This window comes from Haematobia irritans, chromosome 2 (genome assembly GCF_050003625.1).
Source record: "Haematobia irritans isolate KBUSLIRL chromosome 2, ASM5000362v1, whole genome shotgun sequence".
Lineage (NCBI taxonomy): Eukaryota > Metazoa > Arthropoda > Insecta > Diptera > Muscidae > Haematobia > Haematobia irritans.
The window spans coordinates 180,795,950-180,822,822 of record NC_134398.1 but is presented as its reverse complement, the minus strand read 5'-3'; the positions used below and the strand labels follow the sequence as shown (position 1 = coordinate 180,822,822).

Below are 26,873 nucleotides of genomic sequence, written 5' to 3'. Positions count from 1 at the left end.
ATGTTTGCAACACCCAGAAGAAGACGAGATAGACATATAGTGTCTTTGGCAATATTGCTCAGGGCCGGCCCCTGAGTCGATCTAGCCATGTCCTTCTGTCTGTGAAAATGTTTTTGTGATCGAAGTCTAGGTCGCAATTTTGGACCAAAATTCAAATTTGACACAAGTATGTGTTTTGGGTCAGAATAGAACCCTATTGATTCAGAAATCGGTTCAGTTTTAGGTATAGCTCCCATATATATCTTTCGCCCGATGTGCACTTATATATGTTTGCAAAAGCCAGAGTTTTACGCTGAATTGCTTGAAATTGAATTGCAACAAGTGCAATTAATAGTATAGTCAAGTATGCCAAATTTTATTGAAATCGATTCAGATATAGATATAGCTCCCATATATATCTTTCGCCCGATTTACACTAATATGACCACAGAGGCAAAGTTGTACTCTAATTTACGTGAAACGTAAAAATGGAATTTTGACAAAATTTCCTTAAGAAATTTAATTTTGACAAAATTTTCTGTAGAAATAAAATTTTGACAAAATTTTCAATAGAAATCAAATGTTGACAAAATTTTCTATAGAAATAAAATTTTGACAAAATTTTCATTTTGTCATTTCATTTTTTTGACTTTCCTTACTTGTTAAATTTCAAATTTGGTCCGATGGTCGGGCCAAATGGAATTTGGTTGATTTTGGTCCATTTTCGTCAAATCGCTAATTTTTCCTTTTTTTTTTAATTTTCGACAAAATTTTCTGTAAAAATAAAATTTTGAAAAAAATTCTATAGAAATAAAATTTTAACAACATTTTCTATAGAACTAAAAGTTTGAAAAAAATTTCTATAGAAAGGGAATTTTGACAAAATTTCCTTAAGAAATTGAATTTTGATAAAATTTTCAATAGAAATAAAATTTTGACCAAATTTTCTATAGAAATAAAATTTGGAAAATATTTTCTATAGAAATAAAATTTTGACAAAATTTTCAAGAAAAACAAAAAAATTCTATAGAAATAAAATGTTGACAAACTTTTCTATAGAAATAAAATTTTGACAAAATTTTCTATAGAAATAAAATTTTGACAAAATTTTCTATAGAAATAAAATTTTGTCAAAATTTTGTACAGAAATAAAACAAGTAAGGAAAGTCTAAAGTCGGGCGGAGCCGACTATATTATACCCTGCACCTCTTTGTAGATCTAAATTTTCGATACCATATCACATCCGTCAAATGTGTTGGGGGCTATATATAAAGGTTTGTCCCAAATACATACATTTAAATATCACTCGATCTGGAAGAATTTGGTAGACTTCTACAAAATCTATAGACTCAAAATTTAAGTCGGCTAATGCACTAGGGTGGAACACAATGTCAGTAAAAAAATATGGGAAACGTTTAAATCTGAAGCAATTTTAAGGAAACTTCGCAAAAGTTTATTTATGATTTATCGCTCGATATATATGTATTAGAAGTTTAGGAAAATTAGAGTCATTTTTACAACTTTTCGACTAAGCAGTGGCGATTTAACAAGGAAAATGTTGGTATTTTGACCATTTTTGTCGAAATCAGAAAAACATATATATGGGAGCTATATCTAAATCTGAACCGATTTCAACCAAATTTGGCACGCATAGCAACAATGCTAATTCTACTCCCTGTGCAAAATTTCAACTATATCGGAGTTAAAAATTGGCCTCTGTGGTCATATGAGTGTAAATCGTGCGAAAGCTATATATGGGAGATATATCTAAATCTGAACCGATTTCAACCAAATTTGACACGCATTGCTACAATGCTAATTCTACTCCCTGTGCAAAATTTCAACCAAATTGGGGTAAAACTCTGGCTTTTGGGACCGTATTAGTCCATATCGGGCGAAAGATATATATGGGAGCTATATCTAAATCTGAACCGATTTCAACCAAATTTGACACGCATTGCTACAATGCTAATTCTACTCCCTGTGCAAAATTTCAACTGAATCGGGGCAAAAAATTGGCCTCTGTGGTCATATGATTGTAAATCGGGCGAAAGCTATATATGGGAGCTATATCTAAATCTGTACCGATTTCAACCAAATTTGGCACGCATAGCTACAATGCTAATTATACTCCCTGTGCAAAATTTCAACTAAATCGGAGCAAAAAATTGGTCTCTGTGGTCATTTGAGTGTAAATCGGGCGAAAGCTATATATGGGAGCTATATCTAAATCTGAACCGATTTCAACCAAATTTGGCACCCATAGTTACAATGCTAATTCTACTCCCTGTGCAAAATTTCAACTAAATCGGAGTTAAAAATTGGCCTCTGTGGGCAAATGAGTCTAAATCGGACGAAAGCTATATAGGGAGCTATATCTAAATCTGAACCGATTTAGCTGATATTTTGCAAGTTTTTCGAGACCCATAAAATATTCGGATGTACTGAATTTGAGGAAGATCGGTTGATATACACGCCAATTATGACCAGATTGGTGAAAAATATATATGGCAGCTATATCTAAATCTGAACCGATTTTTTCCAAAATCAATAGGGATCGTCTTTGAGCCGAAACAGGACCCTATACCAAATTTTAGGACAATCGGACTAAAACTGCGAGCTGTACTTTGCACACAAAATTACATCAACAGACAGACAGACAGACGGACAGACAGACGGACATCGCTAAATCGACTCAGAATTTAATTCTAAGACGATCGGTATACTAAACGATGGGTCTCAGACTTTTCCTTCTTGGCGTTACATACAAATGCACAAACTTATTATACCCTGACCACAGTAGTGGTGAAGGGTATAAATATGGGAATTATTTAAATCTGGAGCAATTTTAAGAAAACTTCGTAAAAGTTTATTTATGATTTATCGCTCGATATATATGCATTAGAAGTTTAGGAAAATTAGAGTCATTTTTACAACTTTTCGACTAAGCAGTGGCGATTTTACAAGGAAAATGTTGGTATTTTGACCATTTTTGTCGAAATCAGAAAAACATATATATGGGAGCTATATCTAAATCTGAACCGATTTCAACCAAATTTGGCATAGCTACAATGCTAATTCTACTCCCTGTGCCAAATTTCAACTAAATCGAAGCAAAAATTGGCTTCTGTGGTCATATGAGTGTAAATCGGCCGAAAGCTATATATGGGAGCTATATCTCAATCTGAACCGATTTCAACCAAATTTGGCACGCATAGCTACAATGCTAATTCTACTCCCTGTGCAAAATTTCAACTAAATCGGAGCAAAAAATTGGCCTCTGTGGGCAAATGAGTGTAAATCGGGCGAAAGCTATATATGGGAGCTATATCTAAATCTGAACCGATTTGGCTGATATTTTGCAGGTTTTTCGAGAGTCATAAAATATTCGGATGTAGGGAATTTGAGGAAGATCGGTTGATATACACGCCAATTATGACCAGATCGGTGAAAAATATATATGGCAGCTATATCTAAATCTGAACCGATTTTTTCCAAAATCAATAGGGATCGTCTTTGAGCCGAAACAGGACCCTATACCAAATTTTAGGACAATCGGACTAAAACTGCGAGCTGTACTTTGCACACAAAAATACATCAACAGACAGACAGACAGACGGACAGACAGACAGACAGACAGACAGACAGACGGACGGACATCGCTAAATCGACTCAGAATTTAATTCTAAGACGATCGGTATACTAAACGATGGGTCTCAGACTTTTCCTTCTTGGCGTTACATACAAATGCACAAACTTATTATACCCTGACCACAGTAGTGGTGAAGGGTATAATTATGCACAAATTTTGCATAGGACGAACATTTTTTAAAAATTTTATATAGAAATTAAATTTTGACAAAATTTTCTGTAAAAATAAAACTTTGACAAAATTTTCTATAGAAATAAAATTTTGACAAAATTTTCTATAGAAATAAAATTATGCAAAAATTTTGTAAAGGAAGAACATTTTGTAAAAATTTTATATAGAAATAAAATTTTGCGATAACTTTCTATAGAAATTAAATTTTGACAAAATTTTCTCTAAAAATAAAACTTTGACAAAATTTTCTATAGAACTAAAATTTTGGCAAGATTTTCTATAAAAACAAAAATTTTCTATAGAAATAAAATTTTGACAAAATTTTCTGTAGAAATAACATTTTGACAAAATTTTCTATAGAAATAAATTTTTGATAAAATTTTCTATAGAAATAAAATTTTGCCAAATTTTTTTATTGAAATAAAATTTTGAGAAAAAATTCTATAGAAATAAAATTTTGAAAAAAAAATCTATAGAACAAAAATTTTGACAAAATTTTCTATAGAAATATTTGTTTGATAGATTTGTGGTAAGATTTTATTTTGCCACGAGTGGTAACCGTGGTTACCAAACATTATTGATGAAGCCAGCAAGGCTTCTAATCTCCACCATAATGTAAAAATTATTAAAAATTGTGTTGGGTTAAAAAGACCATTCATTGTGTTCCTATATCTCTATAAGACGCTAAATAACAGATTAGAAAAAGCTACAAGTAGGGCATTTTCCCTGGCAAAACTGGTTCATTCACGATCGTGAAATAGATGCGACCTCTGGTTTGATTACAGAAACAAATGGACATACGGACGTAGAGACATCTTTAAATAGAATCAGAAATTAATAGTTGAAATATTTGGTCTACCCTGACCTCAGAGATTGGCATAAGAGCCTCCAAAAAAGTAGTTAGGATCCCCAAAATGTGATCCGGAAGTAGTGCATACTTGGATCATCTCCAATGAATTTTACATGGGCTTGTCATAGGACGGAAGTACTCCCTTTGTGGATACTTTGCATTGCTTTAGAAGTTGTGCCCTGGAAGTTAACCTGAATGAAGAAACTTAAAAAGAGATTTTTTATTTTTTTCAACCAATTTCACTTTTTTTTTCATCCATATGTTTTATTAGATATTATTTTCCTATTATCTAATTTTTACAATTTGAAAAACTTTTTCGTTCCGACCAGGGGTTGAACCTGGGTTTGCTGGCACCATAACAGATCGCCTTAGCACACTCAGCCCCAAACGCCATTGAACATAAAGCATCGAAAGGTCAATTCGAATGTTTGTGATATTATCGTAATACGACACCAAGGAATAACATTCTAATTGCTTCTCGAGATGTTCTTTATTAGTATGAACGAAAAAAATAAGAAACGCAGCTTAAAATCTCATCAGCGGCAATTTTTTTTTATCAAATATTTTTCTAAAAAATTATTTTTAATGTTATGCATTGTTTTTACTTTTTATTTGCGGCATATATTTTCTTATAAATATATTTTTTCCATTAGAAATCAACAAAAAAAAAAAATTAAAAACTCTCGTAATTTACAAAACCCTCCCAAAAGAACTTTAATGGAAGCGAAAAAGTCAAACGGCACAGGTTCAAATCCCAGCGGGGATGAAATTTTATATTTTTTACTTTTTTTATTAATTTTCTATTTTTTATTAGTTTTCTATTTTTTTGTAAAATTTAATTGTCAAAAATTTGCACTTAAAATAGCCTGATTGCGTTCTTTCTAATACTTGTCCACAAAGACTGCATCGGAAGTAGAAAAAATCGTTGGGGGATCCCACGATGCGCTTTAGAAGAAATGTTTGTGGACTTGTCAAAAAGGACTGCATCGGAAGAGGAAAACATCATTGTGGGATCCCACGATACGCTTTACAAGAAATGTTAGTGCACTTGTCCAAAAGGACTGCATCGGAAGTTAAAAAACTCGATGGGGGATTCTGGGATGGGCTTTAAAAGAAATGTTTGTGGAACAACTTCCAATTTTTTTTTTGCTGGCATAAATATAACAAATCCCCCTGACCAATTATTTAAAATTTATGTTAATAAGATGTCTACTAATAAAAATGTTTCCCAGAAAAATATTTTAAAAAAATATCCACCCTTATATATTATCAAAATTTTACATTAGAGCGAAAAAGACAGCTTTTGTTAACAAAATATATTTACACTTCAAGTTTAGAACAATGTTTCCCAGAAAAAAATGTTAAAATAAACTTAATACCCACTCTTATATACATATCAAAAAATTACATTAGAGTTAAAGCAGCAGCGACAGTAAAGCTTTTGTTAACAAAATATATTTACACTTCAAAGACGAGATTAGTAAGAATGCAAAAAAAAAAGATTTTATTTATATAGATTTTTATTAAAGTATTTATAGAGAAACAATGTCAATATTAATGCAGTATATATTCACTTTATTTATATATATTTGGAAAATAGAAAAAATACAAATTCATAATAAAAGATACAAATGGCGATGTTAGTTTACAAGAATAAAGAGAAGAGAGAATAAAAAATTTACAGGAAATTTTAAAATAAAAGCAGAGATGAAGATAGGTTCAGATAATACCGGAGAGAAATTACTTTTTAATAAGAACTAAATTTTTTTTTAGAGAAAAACATATTATAAAACATATTATTATATTTGTAAAATAAATATGGGAAAATATTCAAGGAATTAATTTTAGAACAAATGAGACATGGTTATATTTTTAAAATTTTTATCCCTTTTTTATATAACTCTCTCGATTAAACCAATTAATTAAAAAAAAAAAATAATTTGCCATTAAAAAAAAAAAATAAATATGGGACATTTTTCAAGGCATTAATTTAAAACAAATTAGGCATGGTGATATCTTTAATATTTTTATCCCTTTTGTATATAACTCTCTCGATTAAACCAATAAACTTAAATTTTCATATTTTTGACATTGTAGATTGATTACTTAATAACCCATCTTCTCTGCTTTTCATAAGTTTGTTAGTAATGAATAAAAAAATAAAAATAATAAAGCCAATTAAGCAAAATTTTACAGCGCATTAAAAATTTACATTATATGTAAAATTAAAAAAAAAATAGTATAATAGTTTCTACATAATTAAAATGTTTTCATTTATACAAGTGTAGTTATATGTTAATAATTATAGTTTTTTTTGTAATTGTATTTAGGTTAAAGTATATAAGTAAATAGATAATTTATAAAGTTTTTGTAATGCGAAAGAATTTTCCAAGTATTTATTTTTTTATCACTTATAAATTTATTAATTTATTAGAATTTTTAATTTCTATTCCTTTTATTAGAAAAATTATAAAATTTTAAAAATCTAAACAACAAAACTGTACAAAAAAATACTTCCATAACCAATTTTTAAAATACATCATCGTAATTTCATAAAGCATTTTCGCATTCCATTCAAAATAGTTTCTTTTTTTAAATTTTTATAATTACAATATTATTTCTGACTTTTTTGCTTTTCCAAATACTATACAAACTATAGAGTTACAAAAGAAAACTTGTAAACAGAAAAAAATCAATTTAATATTTTACCTCAGGATCATCGATATTACGTTCAATTTCATTGTCATGGGGTTTCTTTTCTAATGGTTCACGACGACCATCCTCCTCTTCATCACTATCTGCAGCCTTTTCGGGGCTTGAAGTTACAGGTTTAGTGTTGGATGAGTCTCCAGCAGTTTGGACGGTTTCCTCTACAGTTTCACCTTCTTCCAAAGGACGTACATTTACAACACGCACTTTGAAGACACTATGCTCATCGCCATAAACAGTTTCGTTTACCTCTACCTTGTGACCATCGACAACCTGTAGAGAAATGGAATTAATTAAAAATGTTTGTAGAATAAGTCATATATAAAATTTGTGAGTGGTTTGTACTAAAAAATAATAAAAATTCAATTAATTTTAATAAAATAAAACTAAAATAATATCGATAAACTAAACTAAAACAAACTAAATTTTTAAATTAAAATGAATACTAATATAATTCAAATAAAAGTGAAAATAAAAACAAAATTAATTTAAATTACAATAAAATAAATGTAATTTCATTACGCTAAATTAAATTGAATATGAATTTAATTTTATTATAAAAATTGAATACAATTTCATTCAATTATTTAAATCATCATTATCAGAAAGTAATTTTTTATATAAAAGTTATATTTTATATATTAGAATTTAAATTTAGTATTAATTGAGTTCTATATTTTCTAACCTAATTAAATTAAGATAATTTTTAATACTAAATTTTATGTTAATACAAAGTCAACATAGAAATAGAAATAAAATTTAAAATAAAATTAGAATAGAATAAATTTGATTTTGCTATGATAAGTTAAATGATTTCCAATTGAATTTTATAATAGATTTTTTTTTTCTTATTCAATAATTTCTATCAGGATTAGTCATTGTTTTTATATAAAAGCTAAATTTCAAACATTAGAATTAAAATTTATTTTTAATTTGAATTCTAATTTTTCTAATTTAATTAAATTAGTCTAATATTATGTAATAATATTAAATATAATGATAAAACAAGTATATACGGCCGTAAGTTCGGCCAGGCCGAAGTTAATGTACCCTCCACCATGGATTGCGTAAAAACTTCTTCTAAACGTACCAAGAGGCTCCAAATCCAAATCTCGGGATCGGTTTATATGGGGGCTATATATGATTATGGACTGATATGGACCACTTTTGGCATTGTTGTTAAATATCATACTACCACCACGTACCAAATTTCAACCAGATCGGATGAATTTTGCTTCTCCAAAAGGCACCAGAGGTCAAATCTGGGGATCGGTTTATATGGGGGTTATATATAATTATGGATTGATATGAACCAATTCCTGCATGGTTGTTGGATACCATATACTAACATCACGTACCAATTTTCAACCGAATCGGATGAATTCTGCTCTTCTAAGGGCCTCCGGAGGTCAAATCTGGGGATCGGTTTATATGGGGGCTATATATAATTATGGACCGATTTCGACCACTTTTTGCATGGGTGTTTGAGGCCATATATTAACACCACGTACCAAATATCAACTGAATCAGATGAATTTTGGTCTTCCAAGAGGCTCCGGAATTCAAATCGGTTTATATGGGGGCTATATATAATTATGGACCGATGTGGACCAATTTTTGCACGGTTATTAAAGACCATATACTAACACCATGTACCAAATTTCAGCCGCATCGGATGAAATTTTCTTCTCTTAGAGGCTCCGAAAGCCAAATCGGGGTATCGGTTTATATGGGGGCTATATATAATTATGGACCGATGTGGACTAATTTGTGCATGGTTGTTAAAGACCATATACTAACACTATGTACCAAATTTCAGCCGGATCGGATGAAATTTGCTTCTCTTAGAGGCTCCAAAGGCCAAATTTGGGGATCGGTTTATATGGGGGCTATATATAATTATGGACCGATGTGGACCAATTTTTTCATGGTTGTTAGAGACCATATACTAACACCATGTACCAAATTTCAGCCAGATCGGATGAAATTTGCTTCTCTTGGAGGCTCCAAAAGCCAAATTTGGTGGTCCGTTTATATGGGGGCTATAGTAAAAGTGGACCGATATGGCCCATTTGCAATACCATCCGACCTTCACCAATAACAACTACTTGTGCCAAGTTTCAAGTCGAGTCAACAGACGGACGGACGGATGGACGGACGGACGGCCATGCTCAGATCGACTCAGAATTTCACCACGACCCAGAATATGTATACTTTATGGGGTCTTAGAGCAATATTTCGATGTGTTACAAACGGAATGACAAAGTTAATATACCCCCATCCTATGGTGGAGGGTATAAAAACTACGGATTCTAGAAGCCCAAGAAGTAAAATCTGGAGATCAGTCTATATGGGGGCTATATCAAAACATGGTCCGATAATCACCATTTTCAAAAGACCTCTTTGTGGTCGTAGAATACCTCCAGATATCCAATTTCAGGCAAATTGGATAAAAACTACGGATTCTAGATGCCCAAGTAGTAAAATCGGGAGAGGTCTATATGGGGGCTATATCAAAACATGGTCTGATAATCACCATTTTCGGCAGACCTCTTTAAGGTCCTAGAATACCTCCAGATATATCAAAACATGGTCCGATAATCACCATTTTCGGCAGAACTCTTTATGGTCCTAGAATACCTCCAGATATTTAATTTCAGTCAACTTGGATAAAAACTACAGATTCTAGAAGCCCAAGCATTAAATCGGGAGATCGGTCTATATGGGGGCTATATCAAAACATGGTACGATATTCACCATTTTCGATATACCTCTTTATGGTACTAGAATACCTCTATATTTCAAATTTCAGGCAAATTGGATAAAAAAAAAACTACGCTTTCTATAAACCCAAGACCCTAAAATCGGGCGATCGGTTTATATGGGAGCTATATCAAAACTTGGACCGATATAGCCAATCTTCGAACTTGACCTGCCTGCAGACAAAAGACGAGTTTGTGCAACATTTCAGAACGTTAGCTCCATTATTGTAGACTGTAGCGTGATTACAACAGACAGACAGACGGACATGTTTATTCGTCTTAGAAATTCTTCCTGATCAAGAATATATATATACTTTATATAGCCGGAAATCGATATTTCGACGTGTTGCAAACGGAATGACAAACTTATTATACCCCCGTCACCATTCTATGGTGGTGGGTATAAAAACTGGCGTAAAATATAAATATTAAATTAATTTAAATAAAATAAATTTAATTTCATTACGATTAAATTTTAATTCAATTAGTTGTTCTTCGAAATTCTTGGTTTTATATGAAATATGTTTTTTTTAGATTCAAGTTATTAGAACTTAAGTTTAACATAAATTTGAATTCTTATTCTAATGTTCGAATTTTTCTTATCAAACTATATTAAAATTATACCTAGTAATAAAAATAATGAGAATACAAAATAAATTTAATTTTATTATATACATAGGTTAAATTTGACTTTAATTTTTTGGTACTTTTTATTCAATTAGTTGCACCTTTAAAATATTAATTTTATAAAAAAGTTAAGTTTTAGATATTAGCAATCAAATTTAATATTAATTTTAATTTAATATTAATTCTCAAATTCAATTTCTTTTAAATTTTTTTCTAATCTAATTCATAATAAATAAAATTAGATTTTTATAGAATTTTATTTAATACTTCATTATTCACTAATTTAAATCATGATTCGTTGTTCATGGAAATTATTATTTTTTCTAAACCCTTAATTGCTTTATCACTATTCACTTGGTATTCATTCAACAAACCTTTACAGTGGATGTAGTGTTACCCTTTTTGGGATCAAAACTGGTTGTAACAACACCACCGGAACCGGAAGATTCATCACTATCGCCTTCACCTGCTCCTCCCAACAAAGTAGTAGGAAACAGACGAGCACTGAAGCGGCGGAAGATATCTAGAAAGAAAAATACAAAAAAAAATATTTTCTTTGAATAAACAACATTCAAAAGGGAAATTATAAAATTTCATTAAGTGAATTTAGCTCTTTGGAACACTTGGGAACAGAGACATCTGCTATGAATGTCTTATCATTATCATTAACTTTGTATTTTACATTTTGTATTTAACTCTCGCTATAGTTACTTAACTATTTACATAGTTGTTGCTTTAAGATCCTTTTTAGATAAAAGCACATCAATGTTTTGAAACGCCTTCTTACGTTGCTTATTATCCGTAAACAGTCGATTTAATTCTTTTAATTTATTTTTCTGGGATTAATTTTAAATAAGGATCTAAGGCAGCATCTGTTTGAAGATTTTTCTATGTGAAATGTCCTTAGTAGATAATTGTAAAGCATGCTTTTAGGGATTTAGAAAAGAATGGCCAATATTGTTCAGCCCTAAGGAAGACTTAAAGCGAAATGAATAAAATTATTAATAATCGAAATGTATACGTACAAATGTTTAATAAGTAACAGTATTATTGCCAAAGGCATTATATGTACGTAACAGCTACATTTCTGAAAACTGTATGTGAATACAATAGATGGACAAACGACAGACGGACAGCGCTTAGAGCCATACTAAGATTAACCGGAATTTATATATTTTAAATGATCGAAAAATACGATTTCAATGTGGATGATATAATTAATTTCAGAAATTGTTGAATTTTTCCTAACAGTTGATTTAGTTATACCTTTGCCTGAAAATATGCAATAACAATAATCGAATTTGAGGTTAACTACCAAATGATAAAGAGTTAATTTTTTGTAAATAATTTTTCGGACAAAGGGTTTTGATGATGTCGCCTGAAAATATGCACGGTATATGTAATGTAATGTTCGCTTTTAAGCAATATTCCAACAACATGTTTTTAGCCATTTGATGGCTGTCCATAAAATCAATTCCACATCTGACGAATGGTTACTAGATATACCGAATTATTGTAACGATGGAAAAAAAAACTTTGCGTACGAATTTATTCTAATGATGTCGCCTAAAAGTATGCAATATATATATATATATATATATATATATATATATATATATATATATATATATATATATATATATATATATATATATATATATATATATATATATATATATATATATATATATATATATATATATATATATATATATATATATATATATATATATATATATATATATATATATATATATATATATATATATATATATGTAATTTTCGGTTTTAAGCAATGGCCCCCTACCTTACGATTTTAGGCATTTGCTGAATTTTAACTAATAAATCAATAAAAAACATGAAAGAAACTATTACCAAACTTTGTTTCCCATAAATTGACAACTTTCACTTTTAACTGCCCTCTGTGTCTTATCGTATTTATTCTTTTTCTGTCTTCTAAAGTTTCCATTAAAGGCCACGTACCACTTGGGACGTATATAAATCTTATCTATGCCATATTTTGAATCCCTCACGTCAAGACATATGTATGTACTCCATAAAATTTTCAGTATTTTATGTGAGCAAAATGAATAAAAAGAAAACTTGAAAATACACTTTAGAGAATACTTCGATCTCTAAGGATAAATAACTTACAGGCATCTGCCCATCAAATGAACCTATTTAAGGCATTTATCTATCAGTAATAGGGTGAGTGAAGGAAACTTTTCCATTTTTATGGTTATAATTTTTTTCGTAGGGAATAGAAGAAAATTTAGGGAGAGGGGCAGCAATATATTGATTGTAATGGGAACACATTAAATTATGATGGTTATTGTGGCCTCTGTGTTGGATGGTACGGTATTGATGTGAAACATTTAATTGACAGTATTCGTGTTTTAAAGCATATATTTTGGTGCATGTGTGTGTGGGAAAGGGTCTTGGGACACATATATGTGACCTAATTCTATTGTTTGAAAATCTATAAATAAAGTTTATGTTTTGATTAAAAAGTTTCTAGGCTATTTGAGAAAGTTTCTAGGCTATTTGGTGCAAAATTGACTGTGAAGCAGCCATTTTTACATGGAATTGTCATAGGCGAGATGTCATTTTTTAAGCATCAAATGTAATGGTTTCACATTATTTTTTCACATATAAAAGTATTTCAACAAATTAAAAACAATATGAGGTCGTATATGGGCAACTATGAACTAATTTTCTTACGGTAACTAGAAGGTAATATTTCTAATTTTACTTGGATCCAAAGATTTTGACCTCTTAAGGATTTTGATATGGATTCCGAGCCAAAGATGCAGCTTCTTTACTATAAAGACCTTTTTCGGGTTTAAATCTAGGATCAATTAAATTAAAATTAGGACACAGATCTCATTCATCGAATCTTCATTCTCTTTTGGCGATATATTAATAAAGGTATTCATGTACCAACAAATTCCAGTTTTAACAAGTAAGGAAAGTCTTAAGTCGGGCGGGCCGACTATATTATACAATGCACCACCTTGTAGATCTAAATTTTCGATACCATATCACATTCGTCAAATGTGTTGGGTGCTATATATAAAGGTTTGTCCCAAATACATACATTTAAATATCACTCGGTCTGGATAGAATTTGATAGACTTCTACAAAATCTATAGACTCAAAATTTAAGTCGGCTAATGCACTAGGGTGGAACACAATGATAGTAAAAAACAAGTAAGGAAAGTCTAAAGTCGGGCGGGGGCCGACTATATTATACCCTTCACCACTTTGTAGATCTAAATTTTCGATACCATATCACATTCGTCAAATGTGTTGGGGGCTATATATAAAGGTTTATTCCAAATACATACATTTAAATATCACTCGATTTGGGCAGAATTTGATAGACTTTTACAAAATCTATAGACTCAAAATTTAAGTTGGCTAATGCACTAGGGTGGAACACAATGTTAGTAAAAAAAATGGGAAACATTTAAATCTGCAGCAATTTTAAGGAAACTTCGCAAAAGTTTATTTATGATTTATCGCTCGATATACATGTATTAGAAGTTTAGGAAAATTAGAGTCATTTTTACAACTTTTCGAGTAAGCAGTGGCGATTTTACAACGAAAATGTTGGTATTTTGGCCATTTTTGTCGAAATCAGAGAAACATATATATGGGAGCTATATCTAAATCAATCATATTTGGCACACATGACTATACTACCAATTGTACTCCTTGTGCAAAATTTCAATCTAATCGGGATAAAACTCTGGCTTCTGGATCCATATAAGTGAATATTGGGCGAAAAATATATATGGGGGCTATATCTAAATCTGAATCGATTTCAACCAAATTTGGCACACATAGCTACAATGCTAAATCTACTCCCAAAATTTCAAACAAATTGGGCCAAAACTCTGGCTTTTAGGACCATATTAGTCAATATCGGGCGACAGATATATATGGGAGCTATAGTAAATCTGAACCGATTTCAATCAAACTTTGCACACTATACTACTAATTGAACTCCTAGTGCAAAATTTCAACCAAATTCGGCCAAAAATCTGGCTTCTGGGGCCTTATAAGTCCATATCGGGCGAAAGATATATATGGGAGCTATATCTAAATCTGAACCGATTTCAATTAAGTTTTGCACACTTGACTATACGACTAAGTGTTATGTTTGTACAAAATTTCAAGCAAATCGGTATAAAACTCTGGCTGCTGGGTCCATATTAGTGCATATCGGGTGAAAGATATATATGAGAGCTATATCTAAATCTAAACCGATTTCTTCCAAAATCAATAGGGTTCTATTCTGTCCCAAATTAGGAACATGTGCCAAATTTGAAGGCGATTGGACTTAAATTGCGACCTAGACTTTGATCACAAAAATGTGTTCACAGACAGACGGACGGACGGACGGACGGACATGGTTATATCGACTCAGTGACCCACCCTGAGCATTATTGCCAAAGACACCATGTGTCTATCTCGTCTTCTTCTGGGTGTTACAAACATATGCACTAACTTATAATACCCTGTTCTACAGTGTGGCGCAGGGTATAAATATGGGAAACATTTAAATCTGAAGCAATTTTATGTAAACTTCGCAAAAGTTTATTTATGATTTATCGCTCGATATTAGATGTATTAGAAGTTTAGGAAAATTAGAGTCATTTTTACAACTTTTCGAGTAAGCAGTGGCGATTTTACAATGAAAATGTTGGTACTTTGGCCATTTTTGTCGAAAACAGAAAAACATATAAATGGGAGCTTTATCTAAATCTGAACCGATTTCAACCAAATTTGGCACGCATAACTACAATGCTAATTCTACTCCCTGTGCGAAATTTCAACTAAATCGGAGTTAAAAATTGGCCTCTGTGGTCATATGAGTGTAAATCGGGCGAAAGCTATATATGGGAGCTATATCTAAATCTAAACCGATTTCAACCAAATTTGGCAAGCATAGCTACAATGCTAATTCTACTCCCTGTGCAAAATTTCAACTAAATCGGAGTTAAAAATTGGCCTCTGTGGTCATATGAGTGTAAATCGGGCGAAAGCTATATATGGGAGCTATATCTAAATCTAAACCGATTTCAACCAAATTTGGCAAGCATAGCTACAATGCTAATTCTACTCCCTGTGCAAAATTTCAACTAAATCGGAGCAAAAAAACTGGCCTCTGTGGTCATATGAGTGTAAATAGGGCGAAAGCTATATATGGGAGCTATATCTAAATTTGAACCGATTTCAACCAAATTTGGCACGCACAGCTACAATGCTAATTCTACTCCCTCTGCAAAATTTCAGCCAATTTATTAATCCGATTACCAGATTTAATCTACGGTGCCTCTTCGAGGCACAAACTTCATCCGCTTTGATAAATTTTGTTAGTATATGGTGGGTAACAATTATCCCAAAAGTGGACCATATCGGTACATAAATATACATAGCCCCCAGATAAACTGATCCCCAGATTTTACTTCTTCCTGGATAAGCACATTTCATTTGATCTTATTAAAATTTGGTACTAATCACACAAAAATTTGATCATATAAGTTCATAAATGTATATAGCCCCGATATAAACCGACCGATCAATTACTGAATTATATAGGGTTTTAATCAGTCTTTTTTGCCTAATATATACACATACTTGTTTTTAATTATTTTTGACTTTCTCTATCAATCGCCTAATTCGCTATTCTAAAAAATTGTGGTTTTTTGTCTTGTAATTCTTCTTGTTTGAGTTATCTTTACTATTGGCTTACATTGGCTTTTGGAAATAAGAACCGACATGCTAACCTTCCACCTTCAACCTACTTTGACAGTGACGACTGTTATTCATTTTTCCACATCATTTACCTAAGACGTTTTTTATGCAAATATTTCCATTGATGAGCTAAGCTGGACAAAAGCAATTATGTCAAGAATTTTCTTGCTGACACAATGGATGGACAAACTATTAGCTCTCATTTATAGAACTATCACTTATTTCCCACCATTGTGACATGTCTCAAATTTTTGTTGCGTTTTGGTTTGCCCGAGAAAGCAGTTTTGTTGTTGCAAATTCTGACATCGGAATGCATTTCTGGCTGGCACCGACAGTATTAGCTTATTTACCTTGAATTTCTATTGTGTTATTGCATAAGGTTTCACTTGACAGTATTCTATTGCCAATTGGAGACAACAAAAACAAAATAACGCCAATAGAACATAAGGAGTATTGTCACATTTTTGTTTTTTTGTAGAAGGCGTTGAATGTATGCCAACATGGAATTCGGTTTGCTAGTGCCATTAGATATATGAGGCCTAATACCAAATACCACATTCAATTGAGAATACATTGTAATAATTGTTTAATGAAGTGTAAAATGGAAATGAAACTGAAAACAAAATAGAAATCACCAATAGCAGTAAACTGTAGGCGCCCAACGTGGGGCAAAGTAAAGAAAGTAATTAATTTTAATCAAAAACCCCTAAGATCAGCTATGTTCTTAGTCTCATCGCGTGATTCAATACTAAAACAAAAATAATTTAGTATTGCGCAGTACGTTCTTTAAACGGCATCCGCAGAATAAGAAGAATGAAAATAAATTTTATACTACCGAATGTTAGGTCAGGGCGAATCTTACGCCCCCCCTCCATGAATTGCCAACAAAATTCGACTAAAAACTATTATCCAAAATCGAATTATTACTCACGAGAAACCTCGTGACTCACGAATAATTTTATGAGTAAGTTACCTATAGAACCTGACTGAAAATATGAGTATGATTAGAATCGAGAGCGTTATAAAACTTTTAACACTTAGGATGTCACTAAAATTATATATGAATTGAACTCGTAAGCATTTTGTGTTCGTAAGCGGGATTATTTTCGTGAGCGTGTTTTTCCGAAATTCGTTACTTACGCACACTAACGAAGATATTATTTTCGTGACTCACGCTCACGCACAACATTTGTTTGGTTAATCACACTCACACCGCTACAATCAGCGTGAGTTACGAAAATTTTCGTGAGCCACGACAATTTCGTGTCACGTGCACACCTCTAGTAATTATGGGGCTAAATTTCAACCAGATCGAATGAAACTCATTCCTCCATGAGGCTCCGGAAGCCAAATTTTGGGGGTCGAGTCGGTCGGCATATACTAATATCACATACCAAATTTCAAGTCGATGGAATGAAATTTGTGCTCTTTGAAGAGCCTCTAGAAGTCAAATCTGGGGATCTATCTGACTATCCGATAAGCTAATTGTGCCAAGTTTCAAATCGTTAGCTTTTTTCATTCGGAAGTTATTAAATAATATTTTTACAAAATTTTCGATAGAAATAAAATTTTGAGAAAATTTTATATAGAAATAAAATTTGTACAAAATTTGATATAGAAATAAAATATTGACCAAATTTTTCATAAAAATAAAATTTTGACAAAATTTTCTATAGAAATAAAATTTTGAAAAAAAAATCCATGGGAATAAAATTTTGGCATAATTTTCTATAGAAATAAAATTTTGAGTAAAATTTTATATAGAAATAAAATATTGACCAAATTTTTCATAGAAATAAAATTTTGAAAAAAAAATTTCTATAGACATACAATTTTGATAAAATTTTATATAAAAATAAATTTTAACAAAAATTTCTATAGAAATAAAATTTGGAAAAAATTTTCTATAAAAATATAATTCCGAAAAAAAATTCTATAGAAATAAAATTTTGACAAAATTTTCTATAGAAATAAAATTTTGACAAAATTTTCTATAGAAATAAAATTTTGATAAAATTTTCTATAGAAATAAAATTTTCCATAGAAATAAAATTTTTTACAAAATTTTCTATAGAAATAAAAATATGACAAAATTTTCTATTGAAATAAAATTTTGACAAAATTTTCTATAGAAACACAATTTTGATAAAATTTACTATAGAAATAAAATTTTGACAAAATTTTATATAGAAATAAAATTTTGACAAAATTTTCTATAGAAATATAATTCCGACAAAATTTTCTATAGAAATAAAATTTTGGCAAATTTTCTATTGAAATAAAATTTTTATAAAATTTTCTATAGAAATAAAATTTTCCATAGAAATAAAATTTTTTACAAAATTTTCTATAGAAATAAAAATTTGACAAAATTTTCTATAGAAATAAAATTTTGACAAAATTTTCTATAGAAACACAATTTTGATAAAATTTACTATAGGAATAAAATTTTGACAAAATTTGTATAGAAATAAAATTTTGAGAATATTTTGTATAGAAATAAAATTTTAACAAAAACTTCTACAGAAAATTTTCTGTAGAAATAAAACATTAACAAAATTTTCCAATGAAACAAAATTTTGACAAAATTATCTATAGAAGTAACGTTATGACAAAGTTTTCTGTAGAAATAAAATGGTGACAAAATATTCTATAGAAATAAAATTTTGACAAAATTGTCCATTGAAATAGAATTTTGCCGAAATTTTCTATAAAAATAAAATTTGGAAAAAATTTTTTATAGAAATAAAATTTTGACAATATTTTCTATAGAAATAAAATTTTGACAAAATTTTCTATAGAAATAACAATTTGATAATGTTTTCTATAAAAATAAAATTTTGGTAGATTATTTTTGGCTCGAGGGGCAACCATGATTATGAACCGATATGGACCAATTTTTGTGTGATTGGGGATCGGCTATATATAACTATAGACCGATACGGACCAAATTTGGCATGCTTATTAACGGCCTTATACTAACACCACGATGCAAATTTCAACCGGATCGGATGAATTTTGCTCCTCCAAGATGCTCCGGAGATCAAATCTGGGGAACGGTTTGTATGGGGGCTATATATAATTATGGACCGATATGGACCAATTATTGCATGGTTGTTAGAGACCATATACTAATACCACGTACCAAATTTCAACCGGATCGGATGAATTTTGCTCCTCTAAGAGGCTCCGGAGGTCAAATCTGGGGATCGGCTTATATGGGGGCTATATATAATTATGGACCAATTTTGCCATGGTTGTTAGATACAATATACTAACACCACGTAGCAGATTTCAAGCGGATCGGATAACTTTTGCTCCTCTAAGAGGCTCCGCAAGCCAAATCGGAGGATCGGTTTATATGGGGGCTATATATAATTATGGACTGATGTGGACCAATTTGTGCATGGTTGTTAGAGACCATATACTAACACCATGTACCAAATTCCAACCGGATCGAAAATTTGCTTCTTTTAGAGGCTCCGCAAGCCAAATCGGAGGATCGGTGTATATGGGGGCTATATATAATTATGGACCGATGTTGACCAATTTGTGCATGGTTGTTAGAGACCATATACTAACACCATGTACCAAATTTCAGCCGGGTCGGATGAGAGAATATTTTGTATAGAAATAAAATTTTGACAAAAACTGTTACAGAAAATTTTCTATAGAAATAAAATTTTAAAAAAATTTTCTTTAGAAATAAAATGTTGACAAAATATTCTATAGAAATAACGTGTTGACAAAGTTTTCTGTAGAAATAAAATGTTGACAAAATATTCTATACAAACAAAAAATTTTTTTTCTGATTCAATCACGAAATTAGTTGATCCAATTAATTTTTAATTGAAATGTCTTCAATCACAGAAATGATAGTATCAATTAAAAAATTAATTGAAGGTCAATTAAAAAGTTAATTGATCCAATTAAAAATTAATTGATACTATTATTTTTGTGATTGATTTTTGTTTCAATTAAAAAATTTGTTGAATGAATAAAATTTTTAATTGAATATTTTTTAAAACTCAATTAAAATTTTAATTGGAAAATTTTTCGTGAAATTTTTTTGTGTGTAGAAATAAAATTTTGAAAAAATTGTCCATGGAAATAAACTTTTGCCAAATTTTTCTATAAAAATAAAATATTAACAAAATTTTCTATAGAATTAAAATTTCGCCAAAATTTTTTGTAGAAATAAAATTTTGACAAAATTTTCTATAAAGTAAAATTTGGGAAAAATTTTCTAGAGAAATTAAATTTTAACAAAATTTTCTATAGAAATAAAATTCTGATAAAATTTTCTATAGAAATAAAATTTTGACAAAATTTTCTATGGGAATAACATTTTGACAAAATTTTCTATAGAAAACAAATGTTGATAAAATTTTCAAAAAAAAAAACAATGTCAAAATATTCTACATAAATAAATTTTTCTATAGAAATAAAATTTTGACAAAGTTTTCTATAGAAATAAAATTTTTAAAAAATTTTCTATAGAAATACAATTTGGACAACATTTTCTACAGAAATAAAATTTGGACAAAATTTTCTGTAGAAATAAAATTTGGACAATATTTTCCATAGAAATAAAATTTTGATAAAATTTTCCATAGAAATAAAATATTGAAAAAATTTTCTATAGAAATAAGATTTTGAACAAATCTATAGAAATAAAATTTGGAAAATTAGAAATAAAATGTGGACCAAATTTTCTATACAAATAAAATGTGGACAAAATCGCTTTTTTGCAGAAGTATTTATATACACAAAACATTTGCGGTAATAGGAGAGAGTATACTATATAATATTGCATATACTGAAATAGACTTCTAAAATAAAATAATAAACCATTTATTTGGAAGAAAAAATTTTTCATACTAACCGCAAACTATTGATCGAAAGATTAAAATGAGATTTTTTAAATTTGGTATATTTTTTTGCCATGTTTAAATTTTTGCCCGAATAGCAATGTGAAGAGGCCACGCATGACTGTTTACTGGGTCTCAGAAAAGATACCCATAATTTCAGATGGCTTCAAAAGGTCGGAGTATCGTTGGGCCACATATATAGAGTTCAGAGAAGATGATGATGGAAAATAAATGGACGCTTTTACGAAAGGTTTGATATTTTTTTGTAGTTTTCGGATTCATTGGATCTCCCTAGTATTCTTAATTGCAATAGAATTCTGAGTCCGTTCATATATTAAAATTCTACAAACTTTTGTATGATGGGAAGTAAATGGCTCATTTTAGATCACATTTAGGGATAGCTTCTCTATTAACCCATCTCCATATATGACTTGTTGGAATTGGAGGTTGTGTTTATAAATGCAATTTAATATGACCTTTTAAGTCATCAACATATATGTACAGTATCATAATGTCATTATTAAGGCATACAATAAATGTGATGCACTTGCACAATGGCACAATAAAGGACCCAGAAAAATGTTGAAAGGCCTTTAATCTACTCTTAAGGTTGAAGGGGTCTTCTACTATAGTTTTTAATACAATTTATGGTAAATTACGGAATAGGATATTTTGTTACATTTTCCACACTGATGTAGCAAAAATGGAGACTTAGCCTATAATTATCTGATATTCACTCCATAAAAGCTTTTGGGCCTTTAGTATAAAATCCCTAACAATTTCTCCATCCGACTATCAACTTCATTGCTTTTATGGGGGTGCCCAGTAGTTATATGAAAGTGAGCATATCACTCAGCAGGATGTGAGGTAGTGTCTGTTCGTTATGTCTGTTCTGGTGTTGTAATAAAATTCGAATTAATTAAAATTTTATGTTGCGTAAAATTGTCACCTCACAATGGTGCAAATGCTGTATATTGTCAACGATTTTCGACATAAACTCATCTCATTGCATTGCATTGCAATGCATTGCTTTCATATCATCTTTCTCATACACACAAATACACACATACAGATAGTCGCATTTTGAATGTGCAATATAGCACTCAATATTATCTGCATATCCACTCACCACGATTGTGTATTGTAATCGTTGCTGATACTGTTGCTGGTTACACTACTGCGATGATATACAAACGTACATATACACACACACACTCAAATGCAGACATTTAGTGTCCAATACACGGTTGCCACTTGAGTCATAAATAATCTACCAAAATTTGGGGAAAATTTAACCAAAAACTACCAAACCGAAAAATGGCAAAATTTTATTTTTATAGAACATTTCGTCAAAAATTTTATTTCTATAGAAAATTTCGCCAAAATTTTATTTCAAAAGAACATTTTGTCAAAACTTTATTTCTATACAAACAAAATTTTGTATAGAAATAAAATTTTGCCAACATTTTATTTCTATAGCAAGTTTTGTAAACATTTTATATATAAATTTGTCAAAATTTTATTTCTATAGAAAATTTTTTTCAAAAGTTTATTTCTAAAGAAAATTTTGGCAAAATTTTATTTCTATAAAAAATTTTGTCAAAATTTTATTGCTATAGAAAATTTTGTTAAAATTTTATTTCTATAGAAAATGTTATCAAAATTTTATTCTATAGAAAATATTCTCAAAGTTTTATTTCTATAGAAAAATTCGTCAACATTTTATTTCTATAGAAAATTTGTCAAAATTTTATTTCTATAGAAACAAAATTTTCTACAGAAATAAAATGTTGTCAAAATTTTATTTCTATAGCAATTTTGGTAAACATTTATTTTATAGAAAATTTATTTATTTATAGAAAATTTTGTCAACATTTTATTTCTATTGAAAATTTTTTTCAAAATTTTATTTTGCCAAATTTTATTTCTATATTTTTTTTTTCAAAATTTTATTTCTATAAAAAATTTTGTCAAAATTTTTTTCTATAGAAAATTTTGTCAAAATTTAATTTCTATAGAAATTTTGTCAAAATGTTATTTCTATAGAAAATATTGTCAAAATTTTATTCTATAGAAAATATTTTCAAAGTTTTATTTCTATAGAAAAATTCGTCAAAATTTTATTTCTATAGAAAATTTGTCCAAATTTTATTTTTATAGGTTAGGTTAGGTTATGTGGCAGCCCGATGTATCAGGCTCACTTAGACTATTCAGTCCATTGTGATACCACAGTGGTGAACTTCTCTCTTATCACTGAGTGCTGCCCGATTCCATGTTAAGCTCAATGACAAGGGACCTCCTTTTTATAGCAGAGTCCGAACGGCGTTCCACATTCCAGTGAAACATCTTAGAGAAACTTTGAAACCCTCAGAAATGTCACCAGCATTACTGAGGTGGGATAATCCACCGCTGAAAAACTTTTTGGTGTTCGGTCGTAGCAGGAATCGAACCCACGACCTTGTGTATGCAAGGCGGGCATGCTAACCATTGCACCACGGTGGCTCCCTATTTTCTACAGAAACAAAATTTTCTACAGAAATAAAATTTAGTCAAAATTTTATTTTGGTAAACATTTAATTTTTATAGAAATTTTGGTAAACATTTCATTTTTATAGAAAATTTTGTCAACACTTTATTTCTATAGAAAATTTTTTCAAAATTTTATTTCAAAATTTTACTTCTATAAAAAATTTTGTCGAAATTTTATTTCTATAGAAAATTTTGTCAAAATTTTATTTCGATATATTTTTCCTATAGAAAATTTTTTCAAAATTTTATTTTTATAGACAATTTTTTCAAAATTTTATTTCTATAGAAAATTTTGTCAAAATTTTATTTCTAAATTTTGTCCATATTTTGTACCTATAGAAAATTTTGTCAAAATTTTGTTCCTATAGAAAATTTTGTTAAAATTTTATTTCTATAGAAAATGTTGTCAAAATTTTGTTCCTATAGAAAATTTTGTCAAAATTTTGCCAAAATTTTGTTCCTATAGGAAATTTTGTCAAAATTTTGTTCCTATAGAAAATTTTGTCAAAATTTTATCTCTAAAGAAAATTTTGCCAAAGGTTTATTCTATAGAAAATATTCTCAAAGTTTTATTTCTATGGAAAAATTCGTCGAAATTTTATTTCTATAGAAAATTTTGTCAAAATTTTATTTCTATTGAAACAAAATTTTGTCAAAATTTTATTTCTATAGCAATTTTGGTAGATATTTTATTTTTATAGAAATTTTGGTAAACATTTTATTTTTTTAGAAAATTTTGTCAAAATTTTATTTCTATAGAAAATTTTTTCAAAATTTTATTTCTATAAAAAATTTTTGTCGGAATTTTATTTTCATAGAAAATTTTGTCAAAATTTTATTTCGATAGAAATTTTGTCAAAATATTATTTCTATAGAAAATTTTTTCAAAATTTTGTTTTTATAGAAAATTTTTTCAAAATTTTATTTCTATAGAAAATTTTGTCAAAATTTTGTAACTATAGAAACAAAATTTTGTCAAAATTTTATTTCTATAGCAATTTTGGTAAACATTTTATTTTTATAGAAATTTTGGTAAAATTTTATTTTTATAGAAAATTTTGGCAACATTTTATTTCTATAGAAAAATTTGTAAAAATTTTATTTCTATAGAAAATTTGGTCACAGCTGTATTTCTATAGAACGAACATTGTCCAGATTTTATTGCTATAGAAAAAAATTTTGTCAAAATTTTATTTCTATAGAAAATATTGTCAAACTTTTATTCTATAGAAAATATTCGCAAAGGTTTATTTCCATAGAAAATTTTGTCAAAATTTTGTTTCTATAGAAAATTTTGTCAAAATTTTATTTCTATTGAAACAAAATTTTCTACAGAAATAAAATTTTGTCAAAATTTTATTTCTATAGCAATTTTGGTAGATATTTTATTTTTATAGAAATTTTGGTAAACATTTTATTTCTATAGAAAACTTAGTCAAAATTTTATTTCTATAGAAAATTTTGTTAAAATTTTATGTCCATAGAAACTTTTGTCAAAATTTTATTTCAATAGAAAATTTTGTCAAAATTTTATTTCTATAGTAACTTTTATGAAAATTGTATTCCTAAAGAAAATTTTGTCAAAATTATATTTCTATAGAAAACTTTGTCAAAATTTTATTTTCGTAGAAAATTTTGTCAAAATTTTATTTCTATAGAAAATGTTGTCAAAATTTTATTTTACAGAAAATTTTATTCCTATAGAAAATTTTGTCAAGATTTTATTTCCGTAGAAAATTTTGTTAAAATTTTATTTCCATAGAAAATTTTATCAGAATTTTATTTCAATAGAAAATTTTGTCAAAATTTTATTTCTATAGTAACTTTTATGGAAATTTTATTCCTAAAGAAAATTTTGTCAAAATTTTATTTCTATAGAAAATTTTGTCAAAATTTTATTTCCGTAGAAAATTTTGTCAAAATTGTATTTCTATAGAAAATTTTGTCAAAGTTTTATTTATATAGAAAATGTTGTCAAAGTTTTACATCTAAAGAAAATTTTGTCAAAGTTTTATTTCCGTAGAAAATATGGTCAAAATTTTGTTTCTATAGAAATCTTTGTCAAAATTTTATTTCCATAGAAATTTTGGTAAACCTTTTTAGCTCGTAGTTGGAGAAAAATATTCTGCAAAATCTACCAAGCCACCAAACAGGAAAAAAATATACCATTTTTGGTAGAATTCTACCAACTGTGGCAACCATGGTCCAATATCTTTATCGGCAATCTACATTGACTATCGTTCTGTGCATTCAAGTATGCAAGTGGTAATGTGTTGGCATTTGTATGGTAGATAGCATCTGTATACTTGAATAAATGAATGTGTATGGGTGAGTGTTCATGCTTTTATTACATTTAACGGTTTTGCATTAATTTTATTCGTATATCTCTCTTTTGGTATTGCTCTTTCTCTCACTTTGTGTATGAGGGAGTGTGTGTTTCAGAGGATATCTCGATAGCATTTTTATTCAATTGCTTATTATTATTTTTACAACAAACAATTATTGAATTTCATGTTGGCGAAATTAATTATATCAACTGCTGATGTCGATCGTCTAGCTGCTCGGTCAGTCCATAGTGTCCCATGTTTATTCAATTGTCCTTGCAATCATCATTATCGTCATCGACTGGTTGTCATTGTTTTCTTCACTTTGTTTTTTTTTTTTTTGCTGTACGACTTGTTAGCCTCATAATAAAAAGAAAATTTATATTTTTTAACCTGCGTTTTTGCATTGCATCTCATTAAAGTGTGAAACGTACTTTTTTTTGAAAATTTTCCTTTAGTTCAGTTTAAGTTCAACTTTTGCGTTTTTTACATGCGAGCAATTAATTAAAGTGTTAACAACTTCAATTTGAGTGGAAAGTGACAGGTTAAACACCCTGTCAAGTGATGATGTTCATGGTTCATTGAAGCGTATGAATAATGCAGTAACTACTGGACCATGGTGCGTATGTGATTGGA

General features: G+C 29.1%; 1 protein-coding gene across 2 annotated transcripts in view; it reads right to left on the bottom strand.

The window, feature by feature from the left end:
- vir-1 (virus-induced RNA 1) overlaps nt 1–26,873 on the bottom strand; it is a 219,812-nt gene that overhangs the window by 29,085 nt on the left and 163,854 nt on the right. For both annotated transcript variants that reach the window (XM_075296961.1, XM_075296962.1), the window contains exons 4-5: nt 11,125–11,273; nt 7,362–7,634 (exon numbers count right to left, since the gene is read on the bottom strand). In XM_075296961.1, the coding sequence (XP_075153076.1) occupies nt 7,362–7,634; nt 11,125–11,273 (422 nt within the window). The remainder of the gene's footprint in view (nt 1–7,361; nt 7,635–11,124; nt 11,274–26,873) is intronic.